Below are 18,611 nucleotides of genomic sequence, written 5' to 3'. Positions count from 1 at the left end.
GGTTTTCCAGTATTTTGTAAACTTGCACTCTAACCCACACCCAGAGTTACTTTTACCAGAATGTGTACTTTGTAATGATGCAATTTGCAGATGTTCAGTGAAATACTTGGAAATGACAACACAACTTTCCTCCTCAGTGCGAGAAGCCACGATCTTGTGTCTGAGTCAAAGGCTCACTTCTGGAATTGTTTCGTCATTATCCAGTATCTGAGTTACACCAGCCCAAATACGGTTGGAAATCAAACTCAAACTTGGGGGCTAACAGCTTGAAAAAGTAGTTCAGTTTCTGTACAGATACTTTACAATCCAAAGTGTGCCAAATAGGTATTTTTTTTGAGTAAGTAATATTTTATAATTAGTACAATCATTGATTAGCCTTTCAGAGAAATATAAACTGATAATATCCTGAGCGGCGAGGTTCTCTTAATCACATTAACACATATTTCTAGGTGAAGCATAAGACGTTTTAGGATGAGATCATTAAAAGTACATGCCTGTCAACCCTAATCTATTTGTTATGATCATTTCAATTACCATCAATCATGTCTAATTCACAACTGGATCATTTTAAAGTATATGTTTTAATACGTTGATAATTGAGTAATTTATGGTTTCAGAGTCTGACAGCATTTTTTCATGCAACTCATGATCATTTATATTTCTTGTGAGTGCTGCTTCTCCCCCGAGGCGGGTGAGGCGAGCCCTGACCATGAACAGAAACCCTCCCTTGACAAACCTGAGGGTGATGTCACAGCCTCGTCACATTAGCTGTGTGTGGTCACTATTTTCTCCAACCTCAAACAAGTTACTCTTTTACATTTTGGCCTTCGCTCTCTGGAAACTGCGTCACCCAGTCGTTTTAATAAACAACTAACAGAGCCCTCTAGTTTGGAAAGCGTCAACATTACGCAGACATTACCAGACGATTACACATGACTGCAACGCAGGAGAAATAGAAGAGATGATGATCTGAATCCATGAGAAGGGAATTATGGGTCAGAGGGACTCAGTGTCAGGGAACGACAGTAAACAAATAGCAATTAATTTCCACAACAAGCCCATCCAAAATATCTGTTGACTAAACATCCCAAAGATGTGACCTGGTCTACTATGTCTGCTCTCAACTATTAATAGCAAGCTTGTAAGCTCTGCTAACAACTCTTTCAGAATTAATGGGATTTTCTTCTTAAATTGTAATTAAAGCTAAATATACATTACAGAGATTCTGACTGAGGAGGAGACCAGACCCCGATTCATTAAAAGCATGTGCCAGAAGAAACAGCTTCCATCCAACAGCAGACTTTCTGTTACACTTACGTTTTGACTGATTATAACTTCAAGGAGTAATGTTTTTTATCAGAGTGAAAGAAAGTTTAATGTTGCCACCTGGAGTATTGATGATGTCTGTGCTTGCGTGTCTGTGTTTATGTCTCATGGGGAAGCTGTGAGCAAATCACCTTTGTAAGAAAGTAGCTGTTGAACAGACCAAGTCAAGCCTTAACGTTATGGGAAGAAAAATGCTGTAAAAGTTAGTAAAAAAAAAAAAAAATAGAAACACTTCAATGTAGTTTGAATGCAACTATGTTAATGATAATATGAGGTCTGTTTGAAGAGTGCAGAATGTAACTGTCAAAGGTCAAAGGGCTTGTTGCTCATAATGAAAAGTTGCTGTGATGGACTGGCGACCTGTCCAGGATGTACATTGTATTCACCTAACAGTAGCTGGGATAGGCTCCAGCAGCCACGTGACCACAAGAAGGATTCTGTGGGTTTAAAATATAGAAAGATGGCTATTTTAAAAATCAGAGTTTCCATCAGAGTGTGTAAACAACTATTTAAAACAAAGTGTTTTACCGCTTTGATATCTATCTGTTATAACAACTTAAAACAATGTTAAAGATATGAAACATTTTACTGCAGCATCATTTTAATTTTAGGACAGAAACATGGACCTGTCGCAAAATACTTGTTTAAAAAGTGAAATTTCAGAAACATTAACTGCTGTGATGAAAACATATAGAGCACCTTTTATAACCAGAATTGAATTAATGTGGACAGAAGAAAATGCTTACAAGCAAATACATGTCCAGGAATTCTAGTAAAAGCCAAAGGAAGCTAAAATGTCCCATGCACCCTTATGGGGGGTGGGTGGGTGACCTGTACAGATGGTGCAGGTTTTGAGTTTTCCAGACCCGTGGAGGGTCATAGACAGGAAGGGCTGCATCTATAAATCATCCCAGTTTGCCTATTTTTTGCCCGCAGACAGCCTGTATTCACCCGTAAGGGCATTTGTGACCAAAGCTTAAACCATTCCCTGATATGCTGCTAACATTGTCTCCCTGGAAGCCTCAACTCCGGACGGGTTAAAACGTTGAGTTAGCAAGTTCAACAAAATCTGGAAAAAATAAGACATCTTTAATTTTTGTATTTTCAGTGTTTGACACATATTCCTCAAGTTTTTATATCCTTTGCCTTTCCTCCCTCCCATCTTAAACTTCACAGAGGCTTAAGTGCTTCCACGAGGAGCCTTTAATGCAGTGAGTGCCAAGTAGATTTCTCGCTCAGCCATCTTGCGTCTTAGTTTTGTTTAGCCCACACTCTGAGAACTTCACTTCTGCTTTTTCCCCTTTTGCCCTCCATCTATGCTACATTATCAAAGATCCTCTGGCAAATGAATTTACATTTCTGACTAAATTATTCCCTATCAAAAAAAAATGAAACACATTTTTACAAATAAACACATCAGTGTGTAGCTGTAGCACACAAAAATAACCCTTGCTAGTTTAGTGAAATCCCAAGTTGCTATACGTTTTAATCCTTAGAAAAGTCACTCTTTTATTTACCAACCACCTCAAAAAAAGTGCTTGTGTCCAGCAAAGGGTCAGTATTTCAGATCAATGGCTTAACGCTGGCTGTGTCTTCCATTATCTTTTGAGACATGGAAAGAAGTACTCAATTTCAGAAAACGAGAAAATCAATGGTGTGTTGAAATGCCTGTGGTTTCCTTACCCATTGTGTTTCTGTTAGTCTGATGATTCAGATGAACTTTCCCTTGCGGAGAGCGGTTAAAACAAAGTTATATTGAACCACCTTTTTATGACTAAACTACAGTCTGAATCACATCCTAAATGACACACGCGTTTACACAGAGAGCCTCTATCTGAAGCAGGCAGACGTGCCACGCCAAGTTCTTAGCAATTCAATTTAGATGACTAATGAAAAACGGAATGTTTCTTTTTCAAATAAATAGCACTTATCGTCCACCCCCCACCCACCCCATCCTTGCCAAAAATACTGTTTCAAATCAATGGGAGTAAACACCAGATAAAAAAAAAAAAACTAAACTAAAAATTACAAGATGGGTAAAAAGTATTCAAATATCAAAATAGTAAAACAGAATAAATTGTAGTGATTGGTTTATTTATGGTAGAAAAAATTTATTGTATACTTATGATTAAAATTATATCACTGGGTGTATTCAGACAGGAAAAGTATATTGGTCCAGATTAGGGATCCAACAATATGAGCGTCACGGTTCGATGTGTATTGAGCAAGCAAAAAATAAACCCTGAAGTCCTACAATTCCACAGATCATGATTTATTTTCCAAAGAGAAATACCATAACAAAAATTTCAGATTTTTTCAAGTGCACAGTTCTTAGCACCTATTGAAGAATCACATTTAAATAGAATTCTTGTATACTTCTAAACATTACAACTTATAGGAACTGCATATATTTAAGCAGTTCTCTTAATTTTTGACAGCTGGATGTCAGACACAATCTAAACTGAACCAATTTAAAATATTTAGAACTGACTTACTCGTCCAAATAAACAACAGCAACACAGGTAAAGAGCAGTATCCATTAGCAGTCAGTCCTTTATTCATGTACCTTTACATTTTTTTGCAAAAAAAAAAAAAAATAAGCATATCGGTTGTTTTTATAATTTAGCTAAACTTTTATTATCCCACTACCTAGGAGGGTCAAGGTAGTTTCTGGAAGTGAGGGGGAGAGTGGGCGGGGATTTTTTGAAGCCGACACCCTTAAGGCATCTCAGACTGGTACTGAATAAATACATTCGTATTGTGAAAAATGTATTGAATTCTCGAACACGTATTGAACGATTCGGTTTTATAATGAATATTGCTGCATCCCTAGTCTGGATTGAGTCAGCTGAATTTGGTCCAGATCGAGTCCTGAACCTTGCGTTTGGTCTGTATTCAGATTGCCGCCAAGAGGACAATTCTGTTCTGGACCAAAGCTTGTAACAAAAAACCACATGACGGAAGATCTCTTCACTCATTGGCCAGTTGTTCAGTTGAGCACAGAGCCTATTCAGACTAAGAAAATTCAGAGTAAACCAGATCTCTGTCTGTTTTGAAATTAACTGAGACCACCTCGAAAGGTGGGTCCAAGAGTGGTTCCTGGTCCCGGACCGTGGTCCATTTGCGTGGATTCAGACTGAAAATTTGTTCTGGATCATCAGAGGGAACGAACTCTGGTTCACTTTAAGTGAACAAAAATGTGTCCAGTCTGAATACACCCTTTGATAAGAGTTTTACATGATTTTTTAGCAGTAATGTGAATAACAGAGCAATTGATTAATTGTTTTACAGTGTAAACTGAAACATAACAAGTTTATTCGCATGAGTGTCAGGCAGTTCACCCATATTTATGGAACCTTGCTGTAAAAGAGGAGGGAGTTTGTTTGAGTTTTGGTTAACTTTGAGCAACAAAAATGTTGACAGAAAAAAGTTGATGCAAGCTTTATAGATAATACTGAATTAAAAATAGACAAAAGCTAACACGTTAACTCAGAACAAAAACAAGCATTTCAAGCTAAACATACACAACAAGAAACGATCTAAAGTCCTTTGAGGGGTTGTTAAGAAGGCAAATTTGAGTTTTTCAGTTTTTCAGAGAAGCTTTACTAAAAGAACAATCAAACAGATTGAAATCTCAAAATGCACATATTACAAATAGGAAGATCTCAAATAGTAACACTTGTAGTGTTGACAGTCTCCTACTTCTCTTAACAAAGATCAAATGTATTCCAGCACGTGCTGAATGTTTAAACCTGAGGAGATTGTCAAGATGGTATAAATTAGTTGAATGTGAAGAAGAGCTGCATAAAGATCATTTTTTGAAAGTTTGTTAAGTAATTTTTGGGCCATCAAAGTCTTTTGTTTGATATAACAGAAGATATCTGTAAAGGGCTAACAGGCTTCACACAGATAATGTATATATCTACACAACATAGAGAAGTTATGATGGACAACCAGAGGGAGGTATTTCTTTTCAAATTAAGAGTCTTTACTATATCCTTCAAAACAGTTTTTGAAGTTACTCTGGACTTTTTCCACAACACATTGAAAATAGAGAATTTCATTAATAAATAAATGTACAGTATAAGAAATATTTCAAAATCCCTTCTCAGAATACATTTCAACTTAAAACACTCAGCAATAATTACCTTGTAAATTGAAGAGAGAGCTACATAATTATTAAAAAAAAATGTATACGAAGTATTTCTTGCTATTTCTGAACAGGCTGGAGCAGGGGAAGCAGCTCCAGGCTCTGCATGAGCAGACTGTCAACCGAATGGATAACCTGGATAAACGAATGGATAACTAAACCAATAGATTCCAATGGAAGAACATTTATTACACCTCATGTAATAGTCAGTTTTATTAGTCTCAATAACGAGAAAATAGTTACAATAGTTCACATTATAAATGGGAATCAAAAGTTTAACAAACTTAGGTTTAAGGGCTTTGTCCAGTTGTTTACTTTTTGAAATAAAGATGTAAAAAATTTACCTCATTTTAACACAACTGATGGCACATATCTGACTTTTTTTGTAATTATCTTAATTTTCGATGAAGAAATTCCCAGTTTTAGCTCCCAACAAAAGATTACTGTGTCTCATTGGACAACTTTGACATTAATTTGTAACAGGTTTCCTATTTTCCAACCTGGCCTTTTCTTTAATGAGAGAAGTTTTCCAAACAGCCATGAGTTTGGTTTTCACCACCTCTCTTGGTGATAATGCAGAGTCCCTCATTTGTGAAAATAAATGTGAGATATCCGTTTTTAAGGAGATGTGCTCATTAGGGGTAACTTTACCCTGAGAAGACCTCTGGTCTTACAGTAGATGAAAAAGAAAAGCAGCTAAACATCATAATGAGTTGGACACGGCCCCAAGGCAAAAAGCTGACCGCGGCGCTATAACATCAATACAGACATGAATCAAAAAAGAAAAAGTAAAAATCAGACTTAAAAAAGAAATATTCATTAAACAGTCAACTACAGTAAGCAGTTTTGAGCTGTATCTGATAACCCTAAATGATATACTTCTCATTACTGTAAGCAAAGTGCTAACTTCTGATCTGTTAATGAGATATTTGCTTTACTGCCTTGGATGAGCAAAAGTTACTAATTCATTTAGACGTCTAAAATGAACTACATCACTGAGTGTGGATGGAGTTGCACATAACATTTGCAATCCATTTGCTAAAAATCTGGTCACATTTTTGTAGAATATTTTTGACAGAGCATGTCTAATGAACCATGCTAACACAAAAACGGAAAGGTTATATGTGTAATACAGAAGGAATATGCTTTGACCACAAGGGTCATGAGCATGAGGATCTTTGTCTGAGAACTGAGGTCTTCTTTAGCTTCAGGGGGCTCTAAGCTCAGCAAACTAGTGTAGAGATCTTCAAACACTGATCATCTGAACCCACTCATAGTTCAAGACTAGCTTCAGCTACAACCTGTAGCCTATAACTTCCAAGTCTTTTTCTGCCCCACTATTAGAAATCCCCATCTTCCTACTTCTTTATGTCGTAATTGTACACCCTTCTCCTTGTTGCTAAGTCATAATCCTAGTGCGGTCATAATTTTGCTTCGGTTCAATATGTGATTTGTGTATTACAAAACAACAAAAAACTAAAAATTCTGGGAAAAAAAAACTTTTTTTTTTTTATAATGTGCAAGTAACAATGAAGAAAAGTCGTTCAGTTGGCTCATACTAGATTTGCTGTAATGTAATAAACAACAAATAATTAATACTTATTAGATTTAGCAGAATAGATTCAGCAGGTGTTTGATACTTTCAACATAGACCTAATGGTATGCAGTAGGAATGCAACGATTCACTTTCCCATGATTCCATTCAATGGTGTAACATATGATTCGGTTTTAAAATGAGAACTGTGTCAGAGTTAGAAAATAAAATTAGGAAAAATTAAGTGATACGTCTAAATTATTTAGATTCTTATGCAACATGTTTTATTTTTCATTCGAATTGAATCATTATAAAACACTTATTTTAAAAAGCGGGTTTAAAGAAGTCCTTGATTTGCAAAGAAGTCTGTCTAACTTTGACTGCAGGATTTATAAAGGATAAATTATTATTATTATTTATTTTTGCTATTATTGTTTTAAGACCCCTTTAGACAACATAGTAGTTTACATAAATGGAATTCTTGTAGATAAAAAAAATATTGGTGTAAAATGCAGATAAAAAAATCTCTCAGTAAATTCCTTTTATAAATAGGTTAACACAGTAGTTCATTTTAATCTCTGTACAGATATTGAATTAATTCATACATCAGAACATGCTGATAAAACACTAATAATTGATCAAGTAGGTTGGAATCTCAAATCTTTCAATTCTTAACTTGATATCAATTTGCAACAAGTCTATTTCACAATTTTAAACAGATACAATGTGATGCCCAGGAAGGTTCAAACTTCTTTCTCCAAAAGGTTTGACGTGTTTTTCATGGTCACCTTCGTCTTTTAAATATGAAAAGACAAATGACTTTTTTTTTTACTTCCTTAATCATATTATCAAGTGTGAGGAAATTAAGTAGCATTGAAAAACAAAGCTTTTAAAAAAAAAAAAAAAAAAATTGATTTAAAACTGAAATAAAAATTCTTAGATTCTGACAATGAACTTACAAGGACGTGTTAATGCAACATTTCTTTATTCTTATACTATAGACTGTAAATTAAATATTTTAAAAAGGTGGAATTTGACATAATACTGCTGTAAAAACAGTTGTTGACCACACATTAAAGAATGAATTAATATGGAGCTCCATATAGAGGAGAAGTTACCCGTATTGTCTCCTAAAGACATTGTTGAACATTTTTAATTAAATTTCTTCTTGCTTACAAAAGTCCAGGTTTGGCAATAAACATTTTGAAGTGGACATGAACTAATATTTCTTTTACACAAGAATTTCATAAAAACAACTTCAGCTTAAGAGGGAATCCAGCAAACAGTCCTCTTTTATCAAACATTATACAGCGAGTATTGATCATTTGCCTGCGAAAGGAGTAAACGCCACAAAGACGAATGACCACGCGTCCAGCAAAACGCCTGCTCACCGAGAGAACCACAGCCGACTGGTCACTGGTATCTAAAATGTTTCAGCAGCTGTTGAAGACAGCACTGCCACGCTGTGTCAGGCAAGGTAACACACATTGAGAAGGAATGTGATGAACCATGTACGCTGGCTTGAGTCCCCACCACCTGACCAAGACTGAAGGTGAAACAGTAAAGCAACAGCATTGAAGCAGTAACGACCAAGAATCTAGACAACATGAAAGGAGTTAAAAAACAATATGAGAGACATTTAAAGAAAAATAAACATAACTAAAATACATATTTTCCCAGATATTAGTGTGTTTTTATTAGTCTTTTGCTATAACAAAATTAATATGCAAGTTCAAGGCAAAGCCAATGAGAGACAATAATCCAGCGTTCAAGAAAAAACATTTGGAAAAATCTGAGATTATTTCTCCACACTTTAACAAAAATGATTTACAATAATATATTAATTGCACTTTGAAAAACTATTTCACTTGAATCGTGTCCATTTTTTCCCCGATTTTTGTGTTATTTGTAATACCTGAAGACTGTAAACCCCACAAAAAAATCTGTCTGAATTCATTCCTCTCCCTCTTTTTTTACGCCTGCTGTGTGTACCCTGTGATTGGTTGAACAAGAGTCAAGTCACATCGCAACTGGCCAATTAAGAACAGCCATTGGCTGGTGATCCAACTTCACTCCACCGCTGCCAATCACCTACCTCTCCAGGTCAAGACGGAGATGAGTAGGCAAGCACGCCAGAGCATCGTGTGGGGCTGCACTCCTAAGAGGAGAAGGAGGCACTCTGGGCCTCAGCGCAGCGTCTGAATGTGTACCACTACCCTTAAAAGGGAGTTTTTCTGAAACGCAGTTGTGCAAAGTCATTCTAAGTAGCCTTATTCGAAGAAGGCAGGATCAGAGAAGACTCCGTTTGGGAGTAATTCTTTCCATCTGAAACAACACACTAACGCCCTGCAGCTGCATTTTTGAATCTAAACACAAAACGACTTTAGCGTCTTTATTATCAATTCCATTTCTTCTTCTTATCACCAAAAATATGAGATCCCCCCCAAATAAAAAAAATAGCTCATATCATGCAAAACCCTAATATTTCTCCCTTCTGCAAAGCAAGCAAGTTTTTCAAAGTATTTTTTTTATAAATATAAAAAACAGAAGCTTTATTAGTGTTGAACTGTATTCTATTATGTTATTATGCAGATTTCATCTACACAACATCAGAGTTTGGTCTGCTGACATCTTTGAGCAAAAACAACTGTTTCACTTTGTCATGAGATAATCAAGCATCTCTGAGGTTTGCAGAAATTAATAAATGCATCACATCTTGATTAATGTGGCAGAAAACATAATGCAAGATAGAATACATGCTTCCTCTTTTGAATTATTGGTCACTTTTATTAAATGTTTGTTATCAGACCGTAGCAGCCCTGCAGAGAACCAAGTTTTTGAATCCCGACATTTTTCCTTTTCTTTGTATTTTTTAAAACTTTTGTTTAATATAATTGCACTTTATGCATACAAAAAACACCCTTTTAATATGTCAGAAATCACAAAATATAAGCATGCTGAGGAGGATTTCTGCAGCTTTTTCAAAAACAGCTTAAAAGAAGCATCAACACATTCAAACTAGGTCACATGAAGGTAAAGCACTTTTTTTTTTAAATACTTGTTGGAAAAGTTGTGCCTTAAACTGACAGTAACTTCTACATAATGATAATCTCCAAACAGAAGCAGCACTTTCAAACAGTGCAAGGGGCTGTTGGGTTTAATCTGTTTCACACGCATATGTCAAGTCACGGCCTCTTGAGTCTTTTCAGCCGTCTGAATCTCACTCCGCTGCATCAAAGCTCAACAGTATTAACCGAGCTGGCATCGAACTTTGACATCACAACGACACCAAAGTACAAAAAAAGAAAGATTAGGGTCATGCCAGTGTGAGGAGTTCTTCCAAGCTACACTCATGTCACAGAAATAGCAGCTACAGCACACAGACAAAACAAAAACACACACACACTCCCACTCGCATTTTTTGGTGCTGAGGTGAAGTGGCCATCAGCAATCTGTCCCTTTGTCAGAGCACACCAAACTGGACAGATAGGGCTAATGAAAAGTGGTTTTATCAACAGGGCTGCAGCTAATTTTGTGTTGTCTGACTAGCACTGAAGTAGGTGTGACTCCCATCTGCAGGCAAGCCCGGGAAATAAGGCTCTGAAAGAATTCGTCTTACCATGCGGGAAATGGATGCAGCTCTCGGTCCAGGACAGAAGATCTACAGCGACCTAAGACAGAGCGAGAGAATGATGAATAGATCACAATCGCAGAGGTCACTGTCCAAACGTTTCAACGCCGGCCAACGAGGCTGTAATGTACTGGCAAGATTCAAATGTGGCACTGCACATACATCAGTGCTGATGTGGAACCATTTTCAGATCAGAGCAAGAGTGACTGTTTTGCAGATTGAGGTCAGGATTTTGCATGGGATGTTATGTAATCTGGAATATGGGCCAGAATTATAGTATTGCATAAGAGGCTGCAGTTCAAGTAGGAGTCACGGTGGTTGAAGGCAGGCTGATGCAGACGGCAGCGATGTCTGTGCCATCAGGCCCTGTGCTCTCACCGGAGAGACACGTCCCAGAAAGTCATTTCAGTCTGCAGCCTCGTCAATCTCTCCCCCATTCTCCAACGTTCCGTTTGTGTCTTTAAATATCCTAAAGTCACCATTTCTTTTTTTTTTTTTTTTTTTTTTTTAGCTTAAATGCTTTCATTTTCCCATTTAGTGTCAGACAGACAGATAGATGTCATTGCCACTTCTGCTTTTTTTTCTCCTCTCTTGCTCCAAAAGGGTGGGATATCTGCAATGGTTGCTATGGCACCAGACAGCTCCTCGTTTCCTCAGCCAACGGCTATCTCCGATTATGTGTCTGCGTGTGCACAAGTGTCTGCGCACGCACTTTTTGGGTTCATGCACCTCAGCATTTCTACTTGAGTGCACAAACACTGCATGGCATATGCCTGTCAGGCCACCTGTGTTTATCCTCACTACTGATGGAAACCTCTGTCAGATTCCTAATTGTAAAATTCTATTCATATTCATAATCAATATTTAAACAGCTGCGACTTGACTTTAACAAACACAACTAATGCTTTTTGCAATTTTAGTTCTAAAAATGATTCTAACGCCTCAGTCTCAATATATTTGTGAGTCTGTACATCTTCTCAAAAAAAGCATCTGTCCTTGTTGACCTGTTCAATCTCTTTTTAGACTCCAGCAGATGGCAGTGTCTTCATGACACTCCGCTGAGCCTCTCCAAGACGACAACGTCTACCGAGTGTGCAGAGCTTTAAGAGTTCCCTTTTTTAGAAAAACACAAAACATCTATGCTTTTCTTTCTTAAAATGTCTTTCTTGACTTATTTTTCTCATATGGTTAGTTAGGCGCAAAGAATTAATTGCTTTTCTTTTTCTTTTTTTGCAATTAACTAAAACTGCTGCGTTTAAAGGAAAGTACCAGACTCACAACATAACCAGATTTGCAGTAAGTTTTTGCATTAGCCAAACTTCCAAACAAAGGCAGTCTGAATGTGCCAAAACTGCAAGAACTTGCTGCTCCCGCTGCAGAGTTGAGGTGCTAAAGAAAGGAAGCACTTGTCAGTCAATACGTGTGTGCATGTTCATGTATGTGTATGTGGTGTTAGGTAAAGCAGGCGGTGTGTGTTTTCCACCCAGAGGGGCCTCAGGCTGGGGTAGAGCGAGGCGGAGCTGAGGGGAGGCGCAGGCTGCTTCAGCTGAACTCAGTGCACTGTAACAGCACTCGGGGCGGGAGGTCAAAGAGTCCAGCATTCCTCCGGAGCGCTGTCTGTTTACATGACTGCTGCTGTGCCTGGAGGAGGTGGCAGCTCTGCATAACTACACCATCAGATAAAACCATTGCTTGCTTTCATGTTCATCCACCAAGAAGATAAGAATCCTTTATTTATTGTTTCAAATACTCAAAACTGTTCATGCTGATAACTTTAATTAATTCATTTATTCTGACTTTAAATAAATCCTAAAAGCCACACAGGCTTTGCGGTGAACTTAAGTCCTTGTTTATCCAGTGAAAGAAACACAGTATTATAAGGAAAGCTTCTTCGTTTCTGTTTAATCTTTCATGTTCTTAAAAACATAAACACAATTGTACAGAAAGAACTTAGCATTAGCTAAACCTTGCATACCATGAAGCAATTTATGGTACACACGCATGTTTTGCTTCCTAAACCACTGTCACCCCTCTCATACAGTACGCTGCAATAGAACCAAGTTAAAGTTAAAACTAGCATTTCTCTGCTTGACAGAACATATAAATACTAATTTAGGCATAAAAAGTTTTAGTGAAATTTAAAAAAAGCTTAGAATTTAACGATTTTAGCCTCCGATCTTTATTTGTTTTGTGGTGTTCAGCAAGTAATAAGTTAGTATTGTATTGCTCTCTGCCTCCTAAATAGCAATTCATTCTAATTACTGCTCATTGGTTAAATTTTATTTAAAAAAATATGAAAACAATTTTTTTAATAGGTTTGAAAGAAAATGGGACATTGTGACTTTTTTTTTTACACATTCTCTTCAGAAATTAATCTTTACAAGCAATTGACGGTTTAAAGCTGCAATTAAAACAGTTAAAGTAAACTCATTTGATAATTTTTTGTTAAATTTTAATTTCCACCATTTCAGATTAGTCCTAAACCCAAATGTTGGGTCAGAATTCTCTCCCTTCTCCTTAACTATTCAAAAAATGATGTAATGTGGGACTATCTAGTGCCCTGGATTTAAAAGGTATTCAGAAGTCATACTAACTATTTATTTTTTTTATTTCATGTCAAATACGTTTTCTCAGTAATTTCACAAAATGAAAGTCAAAAAAGTTGGAAAATTTTACAAAAAGTATCTATGAATCTACTGTGTTACGATGAAGAAAATTTTGATGATTTATATAATAATTCAAATACTTTTTTTTTTAAACAGCGGATATAACATCACTGATTTCACGAAGTAAAAATGTAATCAATACAAACATTTTAAGACCACTTTTTGTGAATCCCCTGTGTTCTGATGATGAAAATGTGGATGGTTTATTAAAATATAACATCTAAACGTGTTTTTTTTTTTTTTTTTTGCAAAAATTGTTCAACCACAATGCATTAAGGGTTTTTATTTGCAAATGTAGTGAGCATCAAAGCACACTGGTTTTTTGCAAAGACTTCTGGGAAATTTCTAGTGCACTCGATTTTGGAATTGTAAATTCAGACAGCACTACAAAAAGGCGAACGCACTATATAGTGAATAGTGAAGGAATTAGGGTGTAGCGTTGGTGTGCATCAATGTTCATTGGAGAAATAAAAGCCTAAAAAATATGAATATTTTACAAAGACTATGAATTCACTGTATTCTGATAAAGAACACTTGGATGATTTATAAAAAAAATTCTTTTTTTTTTTTCCCACTTGGAAAAATAATTCAAACGCAATGCACTGTAGTCTATATTTCCCAATCTAGTGGGCGTCATTGCACTCCAGTTTTTTGTAGAGACTTCTGGGAAATTTCTAGGGCACTCAAACTTAGAATTGTAGAGTCAGACAGCTCTACAAACTGGTGAACATATATGGTGCAATAAGTAGTGAAGGAATTTGGACACAATCATAGTTATTTAGAACAAATGTAAATTTATTTAGATAAATCCTCTATTCATTCCCTCAGCTCAGTTTGCACCTCAAATAAGAAGTAAAATCAGAAGTAATCTATGAGGAACAAAATATGTGTTTTTGTAATCCAAAAAACGAAATGGCACGTCGTTTTATCTTAAGCCCTAATTTTTCAGTTTTTCCTTTTTTTTACCATGACCAAACTTCATTCTTGTTCTTTTTGTCCATTTTGGTGTGACTGGTCAAACTCTGTAAGTGGGTCTGGCCATTGCAGACAGCAGAGTATTGTGTAGGGGTGCCTGCTCTGGGCATGGGGAGCGACAAAGCAGCTTATCTGACCAAACGCCAGCAGATATCTCTTTTCCCTCATTTTCTTCATTTCCTCAACAAACACGTGGAGCCACATCTGCTTCCTCTGCCTTAAACGTGTAAAGCATTAATAATAAAAAAGACATTTCTTTTAGTACGTCCATACTGTTGCTGTACTGTTGTGTTCTTGTTTTGTTTTTGGAACCAAGTGTGGTTTCAGATAGCTAATGGACCACCAGCAGTCTGTTACTCATTTAGCGTCCTAATGTAAAGTGTAGAGTTTCAGCAGCAGGCTGGACAAGCTCAACACTCATACACACAATGCAAGTCTAACTGCCGCTGGCTGAACTACAGAGGAGGAAATTGCCAAATGTTGTGGAAATAAATCTTCCAATGAGGCTAATAAAATAAGTCCTTTGTGCATTTTGGCTGGTTTGCTGTGATATAATGCTGAAACAGGTATAAACTTCCACAAAAATACAAAAGTGACAAGCAGTTTGATCAGCTTGAATGCGATGGTTTCCAGAAAGCATTTTTCCATTAGTGTGTAGTCGTATGAGCCTGGTTTGCTGCGTGCACCATTGTCAGCTCTCCGACTAGCTATTGTACGCTTTCTAACGCAGTAATAACACAATTTTATGGTTACTAAATGTAATTGATGTCTAAATGTATGTTTCCATGGTCACACAGAGCTGTACAAATAATGTCAAAAGACATAAACTGCATGGAAAAAGAGGTTGGAGTGGTTCACTCTGTCCTCTGAAACCATCAGCTTTGAACAGAAGTGGAAAAACGCGTTTGCAAAGGGACCTGTTCTGATGTAAAAATAAGCATAACACATCACTTTTCAAGTCAAAAATATCTCTAAGCAAAAATGGGATGTCAAACCAAAATTGGTATACCGGTACATTTATTTATGCGGGAACATCTTAGTCTGAGTTACCGCTGGCTAATCTGGGGTGAACTTTGACTAACGCCTCTGTAATGCTGCTTTCACTTCCCAGCACTGAGAGGCCAGCTGGTAAGCTCCGGGGGAGCACAACAGAGATGGGGAGTGACATCCAAGCCCTGGAGAGACAGTGCTCTGACTGTACTGGGGCCTGGGCAGGAGGGGAGGGCGGGTGCTGTCAAAGGCTTCATTGTTTGACAGGCCAGCATGGTTTCACGTGCAGTGCATGATTCTCACTGCATGTCTGAACTATAGCCCAGTCCGATCTTTACTGTCCAGGACGGTGTGGCTGAGGCCTCCCGGTGCAGGTTAAAGTGTAACTGTGTCCGTGTTTTCTCAGGGAAAGTGTGTTTATCTAGAGGACCAACATGGAGGCCCTTTTGTTTAACTAAGTAAGGCTCGCCCTTAAAGTAAAGCTCTCTGAAACACACAGGAACCCCGTGGCCCTTCTGTGTTCCATTTACTGCTCGTTAAGAACAATCTGTATGACCGAGTGTTTGTTTACATGTGTGGGAAAAAAAGAAAAAACCCGAAGGGAACTTAAAGACAGATCCATGTTCGACAAATGTGCATGATTTACAGAATTACATAAAATGAGATCTTCATCTGGTCCAGTACAAACAGGATGCAGTGGAAGTCCACACATTTCAGAGGCACCTATCTCCTGTTGAGCACAAAACAGCTGCAGCCAATTAAATTCAAACAGCGAGGCTGTGTTAGGTGGAAACACGGGTATTTTTAACTAGTGTCTTTTCTCTACATTTGAACTCAGTAATTTGACTTCAAATTAAAAGAAATGGGTAAGTACGACTGAAGATTGCTGTTCTAACAAGGCAGGAAGTATGACAACGGGGGATTTATCTTATATTTTAAAAGAAATTAGGTTTTCAAAAAAGTATTTAGTTAAAATACTTTTTTAAAGGTAAACTGGGGATAAACTTAAAAGTTTTAAAAAACCTCAAAGATACAGATTTTTTTTTTTTTTAAGTAATGGTCAGATGTCAGACAGATATTCTAACAAGTTCAGTAAAAATAGAATTACTCAAAGATTTAATATCAGTTTTGTGTGTGTTCAAAATATGAAATTAGAGAAACTTTGCCACAAAAGATTTGCAATCAACATGACAATGAAGAGTAGCAATAATAAACTTTTTTTTCAACTACTATTTTAGCTAGCTACTATATCTAAAAATCCATTTGGCATGAATTATACCAGAGACCATAATACTTCCATGGTTAAATACAATCATACCTGATCTTCACATGGACGTCTGGAAAGCTCTCGCCCGATCAGCGAGTGTGTCCCACTACTGTTAAAGCTCATTTCTCAAACCCAGCAAACTTCAACATGACATCATTTCCAGCATCTGACTTCTTAGAAAACCAAATCCAGAATAAGTTCTCAAAAACATCCCCCACCCCTCCAACTCTCTTGTGTTTTTCGCAAAAACTCAAGCTGAAAAGGGTTCAGTATTTCACAATAAGATTCTAACAGGCAGTCTCTAGTGGCTATTCAGCTCAGTGTAATTCAGTTTGGTTAGAATGAACTGATTCACTTCCAAGGCCGTCATAAGGTGTTGCGCAGCAAATGTTAGAAAAGCTTAAAGATTGGATTCTTGGCTCTCCGCCTTATCTCATATTTAACCTTGGAAGCTTTTTTTTTCCTGGAAAAAAAAATGGCCTACTTCTTGACTCGAACAAAGCCAGTGATCAAAAAAGTTTGCTATACTTGTAATTAAATTTGCTTAAGAATGTTTATAAGAACATTAGAGCACAGAGAGGGGGTTCTTTGGAGAAAAATGCCACCAAGCTGTGGCATTTACCATAGGTCCCTGCTGCTGATTGCAAACAGGTTTACAGAAAGTCATTCCGACTGAACAAAGATCATTTTAAATTAAAAGAATGACTACATTTGTTTGCAATTAGAGTGTCAAACAAAAGCAGTCAAACAAAACTGCATATCAGGCCAGCTTGAAATCAGAGATGAATCAAATTTTAAAAAGTTAACAATTTTGACCATAACAGTAATTGTGTGGTTCCTGCATCACCTGCAAGTTAACAGTCATTTTGATGCATTCTATGTCAAAATGATTATTTGAATATACTATAAATAGTTTTAAAGCTTTAAAGTTACACAATTATCACAGTTTTTGGGAGAACACAGGAGAGATTCAGGAGTTTTTCTCAATAGTAAAAGAGGAGCGGAAGTCCATAAACTTAAATAAAAGTATCTACTAAAATTGACATTAGAGAAAGAGTTAAGCATGCCATTTTTTAATAAACCAAGTAATATCTGTAACTTGAATCTGATTTTCCATCAAAAATATATATAAATATATATATTTTTTAAATGTGACGCTACCTTTATTTTTGTTAAGCTCAGTGACGATTAAGCTCACATTTTACTTTCAGGGTCATCATTCTGTGTCTCTGTGGAGAGTTACTGGAAACTGAGGCCTGTGAAATAAACATTAATAGAAGGTGTTTTGTCTGTGTTTCAATCTTTCAGTAAATACAGCCAAAGATGGTAAGCTATTAAACATTTTTTCATGCATTGTATGTGACGTTAAAAAGTAGTGTCTGCAATTCTATGTAAAGTTTCAAATGTTGAATTTCCAGATGAAAATGGCTTTGATCTGTGTGCAATGGTACTACCTTGAAGGTAGCATATGTCGTTCCTTGTAAATCCTCTAATATAAACTAACCAAAATGTTAGTGTGCTTTAGCAGCAGCTATGACATAACCCTATACCAACAAAGAATTTGAGAATTTTGCTGCAGTCTGGATATAGTTTTACTGTTTGGTCCACAACATATGGTTTCCTTAAGGCCCGTTTCCATTGTTTGATAGTCTGTCCACATGCCACCAAATTCTGAAAAGTCAATGCCATTTTAGTATTGGGTTCGTGGAAACCTTTCTTTTAACAGTGAAAACATTCCTGTAGGATGTGTGATCACAGATGTTTTTCCTAAGAGTAAATATTTGATTTCATCTTAAGAAATAAAATCATGTATGACAATACAATTGACAGACTTCACAGCATCTGTAAAAATGTAGCTTATTAAATTCCACATTTTAAAAAACTGTTAAAGAAATGCTAACAAAATAGTTGTCTTTATATGTGAGGAAAAAAAGGACACATTCAGTCAATTTGTAAGAAAAAAGCGTGTTCATAAATCATCACTGAGCATCTTGTTCAAGTATAGCCAAACTTTTTGACTCGTGGGCCACAAAGAATTCTAAAATTGATAGAAGGCCAGAGTAGGAGTAGAT

The 18,611-nt window shown here is 36.6% G+C and overlaps 1 protein-coding gene across 3 annotated transcripts in view; it reads right to left on the bottom strand.

Moving 5' to 3' along the window:
- Positions 1-18,611, bottom strand: part of LOC118599628 — a 75,928-nt gene that overhangs the window by 41,025 nt on the left and 16,292 nt on the right. For all 3 annotated transcript variants that reach the window (XR_004949057.1, XM_036215216.1, XM_036215214.1), the window contains one exon: positions 10,630-10,681. Coding sequence is in view for 2 of the 3 variants with exons in the window: in XM_036215216.1 (XP_036071109.1) it covers positions 10,630-10,681 (52 nt within the window). In the remaining variant the exon portion in view is untranslated. The remainder of the gene's footprint in view (positions 1-10,629; positions 10,682-18,611) is intronic.

This window comes from Oryzias melastigma, linkage group LG14 (assembly GCF_002922805.2).
Source record: "Oryzias melastigma strain HK-1 linkage group LG14, ASM292280v2, whole genome shotgun sequence".
Classification (NCBI taxonomy): Eukaryota; Metazoa; Chordata; class Actinopteri; order Beloniformes; family Adrianichthyidae; genus Oryzias; species Oryzias melastigma.
Note: the sequence above shows the minus strand (reverse complement) of the source record. Positions and strands in the feature narration are given on the sequence as shown.